The sequence below is a fragment of the Lactuca serriola genome, chromosome 3 (genome assembly GCF_051521515.1).
Source record: "Lactuca serriola cultivar US96UC23 chromosome 3, Lser_US96UC23_V15, whole genome shotgun sequence".
NCBI classification, from domain to species: Eukaryota; Viridiplantae; Streptophyta; class Magnoliopsida; order Asterales; family Asteraceae; genus Lactuca; species Lactuca serriola.
The window spans coordinates 59816534-59832465 of NC_136410.1; the positions used below are offsets into that span (position 1 = coordinate 59816534).

Below are 15932 nucleotides of genomic sequence, written 5' to 3' on the forward strand. Positions count from 1 at the left end.
CAAAAAAAAAAAAAAAAAAAAAAAAAAAAAAAAAAAATCTCTCTTAATATATGTATTGCACCAACTTTATATGACATAGCCACCTTGAACTACTAGAGATTATTTTCATTGAAAATACCCTTACTTTTAATGTTCTTGTTACCAAGAACCAATCCGGAAAATAAAACATTGAGCATTTCGTTGGGATTGCTTGTAAGTTTTAGTTTTACCCACTAGAACTCTAGCGTCTTTGATTATAATGTAAGCCTCCTTATTTTAAAATTCTGACTCCATCTCAGATGACAAAGAAAGATATTTCAGTGAACATCTATGATTTTGGGAACTTGAATATTTAATGGGTGAAGACATGATGTTAAGGTAGTGAACTTGAATACTTTTGTTAGCAACTTTGAGGTTTGAATTTTGAGAACTTGAATATTTAAAATTCCGACCCTAGAACAAAAGCTTTTATTTAACAAAGTAATGGTCCAACCGAACAACTTTACTACACCAACCTATTTCAATGCACAAATCACTAATAGACAAACGGGAATATTATATATCGATTACAAGGGTAATGCTCAAATTTACGCCTGTACCATCCTTGTGTTTCCGTTGCTGTATAAACCAGATTTGCCACCTACAAAGATAATAGATCCAGTGAATTAAACCTTTGAACTTGTTGTTGGATTCCGGGATCAAAGCAAATTCAAAGGGAGCATAAAAACATACCACAAATGCAAAAAGTAACCACAATGAGAGATCGACACCACCACTAGCCATCACAAGACCACCATAGATGACCTTCATCAACATCAATCGACAATCGGTCATATATAAAGTTTTCTGAAGCTCCTTTTTATGTTGAAAAACTGATGAGATCATGAGAGACTTACAATTTCAGCCGTGTAGTGTGGGGACGAGACGTATTCAAACCAATCACCATACGGAATAACATACTCCTCCAGCTTTTTGGTTTTGTCTCGCAACGAACCCTAATTATCACAAGGTTAAAACAAAAAGAACAAAGTATACATCTTTTCTTCAAAATGGCAAAAACTTACAAGGATTTGATGACAACGAAGCTGATGGACCCAACCCCAAAAGAAAATAGCAGCACCTATCCACGCATACCATGGAAGCCTCAAGAAAGGAGTCACAAACATCCATATATTATCAAATCCAGGCCTCGACATGTGACCCTTTCCCTTCACGAAATCAAACACTTGAGATGCAAAATTACAGCATAGAGACAGTGGAGCCATTACATAGAAACTGATTCAATTCAACAAAGATCACTTGATCAGAAAGAATATCAGCAATTAATGAACCTTGAGAACCGAGAATAATTAAGATATGGAAATTAAACTTACAAGAGGCCCAGAAGATAAGTAAAAATGTGCATTCGAGCTGAGGGACTGTAGTTGAAAACATAGAATGTCTCGTACAAACGTCGTAAAAGATGGAGTTCCATTAGCACAAGGAGAAACACAGATAGCCAAACATTGTTTGCATGGGATTCTCCTCCAGTCACGTGGCTGCTTGTTGCATAAGACCACATTGCAACAAGCAAGAGTGTCGTCCATAGAATGGCCACCACATAAAAGTGAGAGAAGAATCTTTGAGGCACAGTTAGTTTCTGAAATTAATGTACACAAAATCAAAAAAGGGACTTCATTTCATACCAATTACTATAAACACAAAAACATCGATCCATCACAAGGCTAGTCTTAATTAATTACTCACAGAGTTGGATTGCAAAATCTTGCCTCTGTTGCCAAGCATGAGAATTGTGTGAAGCCAACCAAGCCCAGGGAATGGGACAAGGCCTACAACAATCGGCAAAGTAATAAGGATCCATGCTGCTTGTAGCCATGATACAAGCCTCATTCCCACCTCTTCCTCCATTCTTTTGACTCATAAACAAATTTCTTTTTATTGACAATTGCTTCACAATATTATAAATACTACATGAAGGATAGAGAAGAAGGAGAGTATCATGGGAGATTTTATTGCCTCACCCTATTCATACATATCTTTAATTATTATGATCCTACTATATAATTGATTCCATATCACATGCACGACACTATATATTTGACTTTCTGAGTTTATTATTTGTATATTAGTTTAATTGTATATACTAATGTTACTCTTTAAATTTACAATATGTTATATGACACCTCTATGAGCGAGATTAGAATCAAACAAAATTATTTTAAAAAGAATAGGAAGCAGTTAACTTTAATTGGCAGCCATCCAGATATATATAACATGTGTAAAGTAAAGTACAACTCAAGGAAGGGTGATCAGCAAATCCCCATTTTTTCAATTTATGAAAATAATGTTTAATGTTTACACAAGCATCTCATCCTTCACTAATAAACAAAAGGGAAAATAATATATCGATTACGAGGGTAATCATCAAATTTATGTCGATACCATCTTTGTGTTTCGGTTGCTGCAAAAACAAGATTTGCCACCTGCAAAATAATAGTAATAAATAGATTCCGTGAATCTTTTATATTTATTATTGAATCCAAGATCAAAAGGAAACATAAAAAGATACCACAAATGTGAAAAGTAGCCACAAAGAAAGATCCCCACCACCACTAGCCACCACAAGACCACCATAGATCACCTTCATCATCAACATCAATCACCGATTAAGCTTTTCAAAGAAACTTACCTTTTGATCTCAAAAAGTTTTTTGTAATTTTAGTCCTTACGTAACGATTTTGGTCCTTGTTCCAAATACAATAAACTATTTTCAGGACCAAAAAAAAAAAGATCAGGTCTAGCACAGGACCAAAAATAGTCATTTTACTTGGTAGAGAGAGCAAAAACGTTCCTCAAATAAGGACCAAAACTGCAAAAGAAAACTTTCTAGGACCAAAATTGCAAAAACCAGCTGTAATCATAAAAGACTTACAATTTCAGCTGAATAATGTGGAGACGAGACGTATTCAAACCAATCACCATACGGAATGACATAGTCCTCAAGCTTTTCAGTTTTCTCTCGCAAGGAACCCTAATTTTTTTTTTTTTAAATGTTAGTTGAAGGATTTTGTGAAATGTGATTTTGATTTGTCTAGTGTAAGAGTGTCAGTGTCAGTATCAGTATATGATATCAAAACAATGCATGTCAAACACAGTACAACCATTTATATATACTTACAAGAATTTCATGGCAACGAAGTTGATGTATCCAACCCCATAAGAAAATGGCTCCACCAATCCATGAATACCACCGAAGTGTCAAGAAAGGAGTGACAAACATCCAAATGTTAAATTCAGGCCTTGACATGCGATCTTTTCCTCTCACAATAAACTCAGCCACCAGATTCTTCACAAAATCAAACACTTCAGGTGCAAAAGTGCAACATAGAGAAAGTGGAGCTGCTGTATAGAAACTGATTTAACAATCATCACTTCAATCAACAAAGAATAACTCAATAACTTAACACGGGTGTTTTAAACATCATTTATCCGGACAACAAACACTTAATGTAGCCATAAAATATTGGCTAATGCAAGAAAGAGCAACCACTTTCATCAAGAACACACAAAAAAAAGACACAACATAGCAAGGAGAAGTGGAAATAAACAGTTGCAGACATAAAAAAAAACTTACAATAAGCCAGCAAGATAACCAAAGATGTGCATTCGAGCTGAAGGACTGTAGTTAAAAACATAGATTGTCTCATAGAAGCGTCGCAAAACTTGAGCTTCCATTAGCAGAAGGAGAAACACAGATAGCCAAACGTTGTACACATGTTCTTTAGTTGACAAAGATTTATTCAAGGGGAAAGCATGTGAACCTCCAGTCAAGTGACTAGTTATGGTAGAAAAGAGGTCTTGCTCGATTAGTGATGGAAGCATCTTGATTGCATAAAACCACACTGCAATAAGCAAGAATGTTGTCCAGAAAATGGCCACCACATAGAAGTGAGAGAAGAATCTCTGAGGCACAGTTAGTTTCTGAAATGCACACAAAAACAAAAAGGTGAATCGATTTTGAAGATAATTATAATAAACATAAGAAAGCATCACAAAGATAGTGTCACTTACAGAGTTGGATTGCAAAATCTTTCCTCTTTTAGCAAACCCTAAGAGAGTTCTTCGAAACCAGCCAAGCCCTGGCAATGGCAAACAGGCTACAAGAATCGGTAAAGTAGCAATGATCCATGCTGCTCGTAGCAGTGATACAAGCCCTAGCCCCAGCTCTTCCATTCTTTAGACGCAAAACAGATTGTTAGCATTGACTTCGAAGAACAAATTACTTCCGAAATTGATAAATACTACTTGAAAAGAAGCACCACAGTGAAGTTTGAGACTTCAATTCGTATCATGAGTCTGCTTATTCCCGTGTGTACACAGAGACGTGAATTGAGAGTAATTCGAAGCGTGCAAGCTCGAGATTCAAGGAAGCGTGAAATTTATGTTACGAAAATTCTGGTTTATTTACAACGGAGTAAAAGTTTGTGTTATTCTGAAAACAAATCGTGTGTATGACGTAAGGAAAAAAGAAAATAACGAACACAGCTTTTGAACACATTTGTGACCTCAATTCCGAAATCAAACGATGAAAGAAAGATAAGGATAAAGGATCGAGAGAGATTACCTGAGAAACAGAATTTCTGACATTATTATTGTTGATCAGAAAGGTAGAACTTCATTCGATTTTAGAAAGGAATGAAAAGCTGCTTCTTCTTCTTTACCACTAAACGAATCCCTAATCCGAAACCCGAAATCGAAAATCGTTTTCGGCTAATTAACTATAATCTTGATGATTAATAACTCAAACTATAATCTAGACTGCTTAGGGATCAGGGATGGCTAATGCAACAAAATCTTGTTGTTTATCGATGCCACAGAGGGCGGTAGCCAGTGCCGCAACCACACTCCGCCAGAAACACGGCGTTCTCCACCGTTTCATGCAGTAGTAGCCGACTGATTCATTCCACAGATTGGGGAAGCCCCTTTTCTAAGTTTATACAGTTTCCTCTAGTTATGAAGTTCTACTACTTGACAAAACTAACCCATCATTTAAATTTCTGTACATATATACAGGTAATTGAATATAAGGGGCTATGTTTGACATTTCTATATTCTTGCCTACTTAAATTTAGAGGTGTTACAACTTATTCATCTTTTATCTTAAGTTTTGGGGTAAATCACCCTACTTAATAAAAGAGTCCTATAGTAGCCACTTGGCGTCTCCTCTTTACATGAAATTTTAATGTAAATTACCCAATATGCCCTTCAATATGTATAAACATGTTTTATTTTGAATCCTGATTTAAATCAGCACAGATATTTTTTGAAATCATCTCCTTAATTACCGTCAATTTCAAGTGTATCACCCAAACCTTTCTTCCGAGATTCAAATTTTGAAAACCATTGGAACAATACCCACTTGCTGATCAACAAATCACCACCAAACAACCGTTTGTGTTACGTATCGATTAACCGGAGATGAAGATGGGATACTGCTATGTATCTCTCTTCTGTTCAACTGAGTTATCATCTCTTTCTTTGGCTTCCCAATGTCTACCCCTACCCCAACTCTCCTCATACCCTAGCTCCGACCATCTCTTGGTTGCTCGTTGTTTCCATCTTTTTCCCTCCACGTTTTCGTTAATTCGTGTTTATTGATGCAGATTACAAATCTCGGGGTCCAATTTCTTCAATTAGGTATGGAGTAAAAGCATTGGTGAAAGCAGTGCATCTTGATGTTTCATCTCTCTTTATGTCCTAACCTGGTAACACTATTTTTTTTTATCATTTAGACTACGAGAACGGCTTTAGGGTGTAAAATGAACTTTGGATTTTTCTTTATGTACATAAACTGTATACCGTGTTGGGAGATGTGCACAACTAACAGCTTATATGGAATTCCTTTTCTAAATAGAGTTTTGTTTCATCTATTGAGTTGAGAAACCAAACTGATTCTGGATTTCACACGGTGCATAAAAAATTACATAGAAGAGTTCTCAATGATTTTTCCCTCAAATATGTTCTCTTGAAAACTTTAGATGTTTATCTTCTGGCTTTGTTGAAGTTATTCATCTAAAATTTTCATTTATCTAACAAGTATGTGTCTTTGCTATAGTCATGGTTAAAGTTGAATGGCAAGATTGGTCATGGCATGTTCATGTCACAATAGCTCCTGAATTTGGGAGGCAGCAGTTGGCTAAGAAATTAATGAACCTGCTAGAAGACATACACAAAAAAAAAATTTAGTTGATCTTTATTTATTAAGTTGAATGTGTGTTCTATTTTTGTGCATCTACGTTATTACATTTTTATAATAGTTAGAGGACATATATTGCATGTATTAATGGATCAATAAAAAAATAATGGAGTTCACAAATCCTAGATGTCAGGTTCACCTTTTCTTTTCTTTCATCTTCATGAAACATTTATGTTAACTCGACATTATTTTTCTATCTGTTTCATAGATTGATTATGTTCTAGATGAGTCCTCAGTTGGGTTTCTCTTTCTAGATGATTTTTGTTGATTTGTGTAACGCCCGCAAATCCGGGCTAGTCAAATTAGAGGCATTAGGGGTCGAAAACGACTTTTCGACAAAAGATTATTTAGAATAAATAATCTTAACCAAGTTGTAGAGTATGTTACAAGGTTTTCGTACATATAAAGAACGCCGAAATCCGAGTTATAACGAAGAAGTTATGACCCGTTGAGGTTTCGCGACGGAACCGGCACGATACCGGGAAGCGTAAATAGTGAATTTACGATAGAGCGAGATTTAGCCTTAGCGATCTAAACGAAAGTCATAGAATATGTTAAACTAAGAACATTGATAAAAAGAACGCCTAAATCTGACTTCGTATGAGGAAGTTATGATTTTTCTAAGATTTAGCATAGCAGTGCACAGCCCGAAATCTGAATTTTAGATCGGTCGATTTTTAGCCGACGGGATCTAAATGAAAGTTGTAGTACTCGTAAATACCAACGCGTGGATATAAAGAACGTCGATAATAGAGCTCGTATGCAAAAGTTATGGACGAAGCTTAGTCCCTACTTTTCGAGCGCGGCGAATTCGATACAGTTTTGTAAATACGAGATAGAATGAGAATTAGCCAACGAGGTCTAAATGAGAGTTGAAGATCTCATTAATAGGAACTCAACGGTAAAAAGACAGACAAAAATGGAGCTCATATGCGAAAGTTATGGACGAAGCTTAGTCCCTACTTTTCGAGCGCGGCGAATTCGATACAGTTTTGTAAATCCGAGATAGAATGAGAATTAGCCAACGAGGTCTAAATGAAAGTTGAAGATCTCATTAATAGGAACTCAACGGTAAAAAGACAGACAAAAACGGAGCTCGTATGCAAAAGTTACGGACGAAGCTTAGAGACTACTTTACTATAAAACTCATATAAATACAAGGGTGAACTCCTCATATTTTCTTCACACCATAAGCCTCTCTTTCTCTCTCTAACTTCTCTCTAACCTCCCTAAACCCCTCCCAAGTCTAGGGAACCTCCCTATCACGAGAAGAAAGCCCCGGAGCGCCCGACGGCTCCGAGAAGAAAAGCTTTTGGCTCGGAAACGCTGCTCCAGCGAAGCCCGGTTTTTAATAAAAACCCGCTGTAAGTGAGCTACGCCTATAGTATATTTAATATAGATTTTATTTAATTATAGTAACATTGTTAGGACCTTAAAATAATTATTTAGGCTATTATTATGAGTTATATTGAGTGTTATTTAACGCTTATATAATAGTAATAATAGCTAGACTATTAAATTAGTCTCGTCAAGCGTTAGACTAAACTCTAGTGGTAATGATACTAGGTTTCGTCAAGGGATAATTGTTTTAAGAGTAACGAAGTGCTGTCCGAGTGCCGACTCACCGCCTTTCAAGTGAGTGCATAGTTACTTTCATCTTACACATAGATATGAAGTATTTTATTATAAATTTACGTGTTATGTGTGCATATTGTCTGAATACTTGCTGTCTATGCTGGTGAAAGATTTTTATACATGTTTTAAATGATGTAAACTGTATAAAGTATTTTATATCTACAAGATATGTTGGGTAAAACATGGGTAGATGAATGATGATGGATAAAAGCTGAAATAGAGGAACATTAGTAGTACGGACCTAGTGCCCTATAGGTATACATTGGCAGCAGTGGACCTAGTACCCTATAGATGAGCACTGGCAGCTGCGCCACAACCCGTAGATGATTTAGATCTACGGTAAACGTCCTAGCAGCTGCGCTCTAAGGATAGTATCGGCAGTTGCGCCTAATAGGTAGCCTTATGACCATGACAGTAGTGTTTAAAGGTCAATACCGGCAGAAGCGCCTCATAGAAAATGTCCTAATTCTGGCAGCTGAGCCTAAGTGACAATATTAGCAGCTGCGCTTGACCAATGTGTCATTGGCAACAATGGACTTCATGTTGTTTCCTTAGGATGATCCTTAGGAATGAATGAATGAGAAATAGATGATTCTTAGGGTAGATCCTTAAGAATAAAGAAGATAATGGGGACGGGTAATTGGGTTGATTGTTTGATTGTTTAAACATAATAATTATATTATTGTGGGTTGAAAACCCTATGTACTCACCAGGTTTCCCAGCCTGACCCACTCAGTTTATTTATATCACAGGTGTTGATATGAAGTGACATTACACTGAGAGATTTAAAGAGATGTAGATCACTAGTGTAAATAATTGTAAGTTCTGTTTATGCTTGTGTTTCTGTATTAACGATGACATCCCAAACGTTTTAAAATGAAATAAATACGTTTCTTCGAAAATGTTTAATAACGTATTTACCATGTTTTTCTGGGAACAAATTCCGCAACATTTTTATAAAATGAAGTACTCTGATTTTTATAAAGCATAAACAACATCGGTCTTTTCTGACCGTGAAAATGGGGATGTCACAGTTGGTATCAGAGCATTAGTTTAAGCGAACTAGGAATATGGATTTATTTCTAGACTTAAACTTAGAATGCTAAGCGATGATTGTGAGGTGTGAGCACTAGATTATTTTAGGAATTGTGCCTAAAATGCTTTTATGTGCTAAATGCTTGTGCCTGATATGTTGTTATTTGTTCGGATCTATGGTCTGTTGCCGACCGGATCTGGAAACCTTATGTGTTTAGGATTCTAAGCGTTTAACTACGATATTAGAACTAGCATATAAACGTTTCGGAGTGATAAGAATGATTTAAACGTCAATCCTAAGTAAAGGTCTAGATTCACCTTATTCGGTGTATAGATCAAGATGGAAAGAACCCGTAGCGGAAACGTGAATGCAAATAGGAACCGAGATCAACCCCCAGCGATTGAGCAAATTCCGGTGATGGAAGCCACTGTTGAGCCAGTCACGATGGCCGGAGTGCAAGCGATGATCCAAGCGATGTTGGATCGTCAAATGGAGGAAACTAGACGTTTGCTCCAGCAAAATCGAGAGGAAGCCACTATTCAGATCGAACAGCCCGAGTTGAACGAAGGGCAGACTGAGGAAGGAGACTACAGTGGAACTGTTGGTGAAGTCAACCCACCAATAATTCAACAAAACAACCAAGATGACGAAGTCGAGAGGAATGGATGCAAGTACAAGGATTTTCTGACTTGCAAGCCATCGACTTTCACTGGAAAGGAGGATCCGATCGGGGTCATGGATTGGATCTCGGAGATGGAGTTAGCTTTCATGACATGCGGTTGTAGAGGGAAGCTACAGACCACGCTTGCAGTGCGTCAGTTTCGAGGAGGCGTTGTACGTTGGTGGAATACCTTGGGGAAGACTTTAAGCCCCAACAAGCCCCTGCAACTGACATGGGCAGAATTTATGGTACAATTCAAACGAAAGTACTGCTCAGCTCAAAACCTGCTCGAGCTAGAGAACCAGTTTCTAACCCTGAAGAAGGGAAGCATGTCAATTGATGAATATACCAACAACTTCACAGATAAGATGGAGTTTGCCTTGCGCCTTGTTCCGGATGAGCTGACAAAAATCGACAAGTACGCAAAGGGACTTCCATGGGAGTATGCGGTGCCAGTGCGTCAGGCACCTACTCTGGAGGCAGCTATCTGGGCTGCCAAGTCTGTGGAAGATATGATTAAGGGAAGAGCTGCCAACAAGATTGAGGTTGGTGAAAAGAGGAAGTTTGAGGGGTCTACAAAGCCCGATGAGAGAAGCAAGACCAGTACCAGGAAGTTTAGAGGAGGGAGCGAAGAAAGATGGTGCGAGAAGTGCAAAAAGAAACACTCTGGAAAATTTGGTGAGGAGTTGACTTGTTTCAAGTGTGGGAAGCATGGGCATTATGCCAACGAGTGTAAATTCAACAAAAGGGTGTGTTACGAATGTAATGAGGAAGGGCACTTCAAGCAAGATTGCCCAAAGAGAGAGGGGGCTACAAAGCCAAATGTGCCGCCAAAGCCAAAGGCGAGAGCAATTCAAATGATCCTTGACGAAGCAGATGACAATGCGAGGATTCAGGAGTGACGGCTTGACATCCAAAGATCGAGTTATGAAGTAGCCATAGAATCGTATGATGTAGCCTGTTAGAGGCATAGTCTAGGGTGAACTTGAACACCTATGTAATAGTTTCAAGGAATAATAAAAACCTTCGTTTTGATATTTGATGTGTTAAGCTGTTATATGATTTTATTGTATGGTGACTTGGAAAACTGCGGGACAATACCTGAGACGAGTATGAGTAGGTGTGAATGGTAGTAGAGGCCTATACTACCGGAAGCACAGGACTCACACTTGGATTAGGGAAAGTCACAAGGTTACCAAGAAGCTAGTAATTGATTTCGTTTTATTCAAGTGTGTTGTTACCATCGTTTCGGTAATGACTAAGAAGATTGTTGATATTCCGACCCTAGTGGTCATATCGAATCGAGTCCGACTACGATGAGTATGTTGTGTGGTTCAGAGAACCAAGTTTGATGTAGCGTCCGACTTAAACCAAACGGTTGAAATCAAAGCGATCAATAGAAGTATCGCACTCGTTGTTAAAGAAGTTGGTGGATAGAAATGCCTAATGTTAAAGTGTGATTATATCACATTAGAACATGAAGGAAGGCATAGTCGGTTTTAGAATTTAACTCTAGGAGACCTAAGTCTAAGTGTTGCAACATACGATGATAGGTCATTAGAATATGACACATCGATCTATAGTAGTAATAAAAGAACTTATCTCAAGTCCATATCCAGCAAGGATCGAGATTGTGACTTGAAGGTCATAATTTGGAGTCTAACCTGAGGTAGAGAGCAGGTGCACGATCGAGTACTCTTACAGTCAATGAGTTTAAGAGATAGAATTGAAGGAATGTAGAAGTTATAATTATTACCTAGGATGAAGAGATGACGTATGGAGTCATTATACGACCCTGTTTCGTTGATGATTCCGGGACGTAATCATCCTAAGGGGGAGATAATTGTAACGCCCGCAAATCCGGGCTAGTCAAATTAGAGGCATTAGGGGTCGAAAACGACTTTTCGACAAAAGATTATTTAGAATAAATAATCTTAACCAAGTTGTAGAGTATGTTACAAGGTTTTCGTACATATAAAGAACGCCGAAATCCGAGTTATAACGAAGAAGTTATGACCCGTTGAGGTTTCGCGACGGAACCGGCACGATACCGGGAAGCGTAAATAGTGAATTTACGATAGAGCGAGATTTAGCCTTAGCGATCTAAACGAAAGTCATAGAATATGTTAAACTAAGAACATTGATAAAAAGAACGCCTAAATCTGACTTCGTATGAGGAAGTTATGATTTTTCTAAGATTTAGCATAGCAGTGCACAGCCCGAAATCTGAATTTTAGATCGGTCGATTTTTAGCCGACGGGATCTAAATGAAAGTTGTAGTACTCGTAAATACCAACGCGTGGATATAAAGAACGTCGATAATAGAGCTCGTATGCAAAAGTTATGGACGAAGCTTAGTCCCTACTTTTCGAGCGCGGCGAATTCGATACAGTTTTGTAAATACGAGATAGAATGAGAATTAGCCAACGAGGTCTAAATGAGAGTTGAAGATCTCATTAATAGGAACTCAACGGTAAAAAGACAGACAAAAATGGAGCTCATATGCGAAAGTTATGGACGAAGCTTAGTCCCTACTTTTCGAGCGCGGCGAATTCGATACAGTTTTGTAAATCCGAGATAGAATGAGAATTAGCCAACGAGGTCTAAATGAAAGTTGAAGATCTCATTAATAGGAACTCAACGGTAAAAAGACAGACAAAAACGGAGCTCGTATGCAAAAGTTACGGACGAAGCTTAGAGACTACTTTACTATAAAACTCATATAAATACAAGGGTGAACTCCTCATATTTTCTTCACACCATAAGCCTCTCTTTCTCTCTCTAACTTCTCTCTAACCTCCCTAAACCCCTCCCAAGTCTAGGGAACCTCCCTATCACGAGAAGAAAGCCCCGGAGCGCCCGACGGCTCCGAGAATAAAAGCTTTTGGCTCGGAAACGCTGCTCCAGCGAAGCCCGGTTTTTAATAAAAACCCGCTGTAAGTGAGCTACGCCTATAGTATATTTAATATAGATTTTATTTAATTATAGTAACATTGTTAGGACCTTAAAATAATTATTTAGGCTATTATTATGAGTTATATTGAGTGTTATTTAACGCTTATATAATAGTAATAATAGCTAGACTATTAAATTAGTCTCGTCAAGCGTTAGACTAAACTCTAGTGGTAATGATACTAGGTTTCGTCAAGGGATAATTGTTTTAAGAGTAACGAAGTGCTGTCCGAGTGCCGACTCACCGCCTTTCAAGTGAGTGCATAGTTACTTTCATCTTACACATAGATATGAAGTATTTTATTATAAATTTACGTGTTATGTGTGCATATTGTCTGAATACTTGCTGTCTATGCTGGTGAAAGATTTTTATACATGTTTTAAATGATGTTTAAACTGTATAAAGTATTTTATATCTACAAGATATGTTGGGTAAAACATGGGTAGATGAATGATGATGGATAAAAGCTGAAATAGAGGAACATTAGTAGTACGGACCTAGTGCCCTATAGGTATACATTGGCAGCAGTGGACCTAGTACCCTATAGATGAGCACTGGCAGCTGCGCCACAACCCGTAGATGATTTAGATCTACGGTAAACGTCCTAGCAGCTGCGCTCTAAGGATAGTATCGGCAGTTGCGCCTAATAGGTAGCCTTATGACCATGACAGTAGTGTTTAAAGGTCAATACCGGCAGAAGCGCCTCATAGAAAATGTCCTAATTCTGGCAGCTGAGCCTAAGTGACAATATTAGCAGCTGCGCTTGACCAATGTGTCATTGGCAACAATGGACTTCATGTTGTTTCCTTAGGATGATCCTTAGGAATGAATGAATGAGAAATAGATGATTCTTAGGGTAGATCCTTAAGAATAAAGAAGATAATGGGGACGGGTAATTGGGTTGATTGTTTGATTGTTTAAACATAATAATTATATTATTGTGGGTTGAAAACCCTATGTACTCACCAGGTTTCCCAGCCTGACCCACTCAGTTTATTTATATCACAGGTGTTGATATGAAGTGACATTACACTGAGAGATTTAAAGAGATGTAGATCACTAGTGTAAATAATTGTAAGTTCTGTTTATGCTTGTGTTTCTGTATTAACGATGACATCCCAAACGTTTTAAAATGAAATAAATACGTTTCTTCGAAAATGTTTAATAACGTATTTACCATGTTTTTCTGGGAACAAATTCCGCAACATTTTTATAAAATGAAGTACTCTGATTTTTATAAAGCATAAACAACATCGGTCTTTTCTGACCGTGAAAATGGGGATGTCACAGTTGGTATCAGAGCATTAGTTTAAGCGAACTAGGAATATGGATTTATTTCTAGACTTAAACTTAGAATGCTAAGCGATGATTGTGAGGTGTGAGCACTAGATTATTTTAGGAATTGTGCCTAAAATGCTTTTATGTGCTAAATGCTTGTGCCTGATATGCTGTTATTTGTTCGGATCTATGGTCTGTTGCCGACCGGATCTGGAAACCTTATGTGTTTAGGATTCTAAGCGTTTAACTACGATATTAGAACTAGCATATAAACGTTTCGGAGTGATAAGAATGATTTAAACGTCAATCCTAAGTAAAGGTCTAGATTCACCTTATTCGGTGTATAGATCAAGATGGAAAGAACCCGTAGCGGAAACGTGAATGCAAATAGGAACCGAGATCAACCCCCAGCGATTGAGCAAATTCCGGTGATGGAAGCCACTGTTGAGCCAGTCACGATGGCCGGAGTGCAAGCGATGATCCAAGCGATGTTGGATCGTCAAATGGAGGAAACTAGACGTTTGCTCCAGCAAAATCGAGAGGAAGCCACTATTCAGATCGAACAGCCCGAGTTGAACGAAGGGCAGACTGAGGAAGGAGACTACAGTGGAACTGTTGGTGAAGTCAACCCACCAATAATTCAACAAAACAACCAAGATGACGAAGTCGAGAGGAATGGATGCAAGTACAAGGATTTTCTGACTTGCAAGCCATCGACTTTCACTGGAAAGGAGGATCCGATCGGGGTCATGGATTGGATCTCGGAGATGGAGTTAGCTTTCATGACATGCGGTTGTAGAGGGAAGCTACAGACCACGCTTGCAGTGCGTCAGTTTCGAGGAGGCGTTGTACGTTGGTGGAATACCTTGGGGAAGACTTTAAGCCCCAACAAGCCCCTGCAACTGACATGGGCAGAATTTATGGTACAATTCAAACGAAAGTACTGCTCAGCTCAAAACCTGCTCGAGCTAGAGAACCAGTTTCTAACCCTGAAGAAGGGAAGCATGTCAATTGATGAATATACCAACAACTTCACAGATAAGATGGAGTTTGCCTTGCGCCTTGTTCCGGATGAGCTGACAAAAATCGACAAGTACGCAAAGGGACTTCCATGGGAGTATGCGGTGCCAGTGCGTCAGGCACCTACTCTGGAGGCAGCTATCTGGGCTGCCAAGTCTGTGGAAGATATGATTAAGGGAAGAGCTGCCAACAAGATTGAGGTTGGTGAAAAGAGGAAGTTTGAGGGGTCTACAAAGCCCGATGAGAGAAGCAAGACCAGTACCAGGAAGTTTAGAGGAGGGAGCGAAGAAAGATGGTGCGAGAAGTGCAAAAAGAAACACTCTGGAAAATTTGGTGAGGAGTTGACTTGTTTCAAGTGTGGGAAGCATGGGCATTATGCCAACGAGTGTAAATTCAACAAAAGGGTGTGTTACGAATGTAATGAGGAAGGGCACTTCAAGCAAGATTGCCCAAAGAGAGAGGGGGCTACAAAGCCAAATGTGCCGCCAAAGCCAAAGGCGAGAGCAATTCAAATGATCCTTGACGAAGCAGATGACAATGCGAGGATTCAGGAGTGACGGCTTGACATCCAAAGATCGAGTTATGAAGTAGCCATAGAATCGTATGATGTAGCCTGTTAGAGGCATAGTCTAGGGTGAACTTGAACACCTATGTAATAGTTTCAAGGAATAATAAAAACCTTCGTTTTGATATTTGATGTGTTAAGCTGTTATATGATTTTATTGTATGGTGACTTGGAAAACTGCGGGACAATACCTGAGACGAGTATGAGTAGGTGTGAATGGTAGTAGAGGCCTATACTACCGGAAGCACAGGACTCACACTTGGATTAGGGAAAGTCACAAGGTTACCAAGAAGCTAGTAATTGATTTCGTTTTATTCAAGTGTGTTGTTACCATCGTTTCGGTAATGACTAAGAAGATTGTTGATATTCCGACCCTAGTGGTCATATCGAATCGAGTCCGACTACGATGAGTATGTTGTGTGGTTCAGAGAACCAAGTTTGATGTAGCGTCCGACTTAAACCAAACGGTTGAAATCAAAGCGATCAATAGAAGTATCGCACTCGTTGTTAAAGAAGTTGGTGGATAGAAATGCCTAATGTTAAAGTGTG

General features: G+C 38.5%; 2 protein-coding genes across 2 annotated transcripts; both read right to left on the reverse strand.

Annotated features, from left to right (window-relative positions):
- Positions 1 to 415: 415 nt before the first annotated feature.
- LOC145092413 (polyprenal reductase 2-like) lies at positions 416 to 1979 on the reverse strand. Its single transcript, XM_079030350.1, has 6 exons — positions 1726 to 1979; positions 1353 to 1618; positions 1044 to 1254; positions 876 to 974; positions 712 to 783; positions 416 to 619 (listed from the first exon to the last, which is right to left on the reverse strand). The coding sequence occupies exons 1-6, from the start codon at positions 1885 to 1887 to the stop codon at positions 515 to 517; spliced, it is 915 nt and encodes a 304-aa protein (XP_078886476.1). The 5' UTR covers positions 1888 to 1979; the 3' UTR covers positions 416 to 514.
- Positions 1980 to 2285: 306 nt separating this feature from the next.
- Positions 2286 to 4957, reverse strand: LOC145092414 (polyprenal reductase 2-like). The gene is made up of 7 exons (XM_079030351.1): positions 4604 to 4957; positions 4051 to 4213; positions 3614 to 3960; positions 3158 to 3392; positions 2912 to 3010; positions 2549 to 2620; positions 2286 to 2462 (listed from the first exon to the last, which is right to left on the reverse strand). Exons 1-7 carry the CDS (start codon positions 4624 to 4626, stop codon positions 2358 to 2360), a joined length of 1044 nt encoding a protein of 347 aa, XP_078886477.1. The 5' UTR covers positions 4627 to 4957; the 3' UTR covers positions 2286 to 2357.
- Between the last annotated feature and the right edge of the window lie 10975 nt (positions 4958 to 15932).

Bases quoted from the DNA above. Each gene is read 5' to 3' on its own strand.
- LOC145092413 (XM_079030350.1), bottom strand. From the start codon at position 1,887: ATGGAGGAAGAGGTGGGAATGAGGCTTGTATCATGGCTACAAGCAGCA. The intron at 1,619-1,725 runs GTGAGTAATTAA...CATTAATTTCAG, and splicing joins AGATTTTGCAATCCAACTCT to AAACTAACTGTGCCTCAAAG. The intron at 620-711 runs GTATGTTTTTAT...TTATCTTTGTAG, and splicing joins GGTTACTTTTTGCATTTGTG to GTGGCAAATCTGGTTTATAC.
- LOC145092414 (XM_079030351.1), bottom strand. From the start codon at position 4,626: ATGTCAGAAATTCTGTTTCTCAG. The intron at 3,011-3,157 runs GTAAGTATATAT...AAAAAAAATTAG, and splicing joins TTCGTTGCCATGAAATTCTT to GGTTCCTTGCGAGAGAAAAC. The intron at 2,463-2,548 runs GTATCTTTTTAT...ATTATTTTGCAG, and splicing joins GGCTACTTTTCACATTTGTG to GTGGCAAATCTTGTTTTTGC.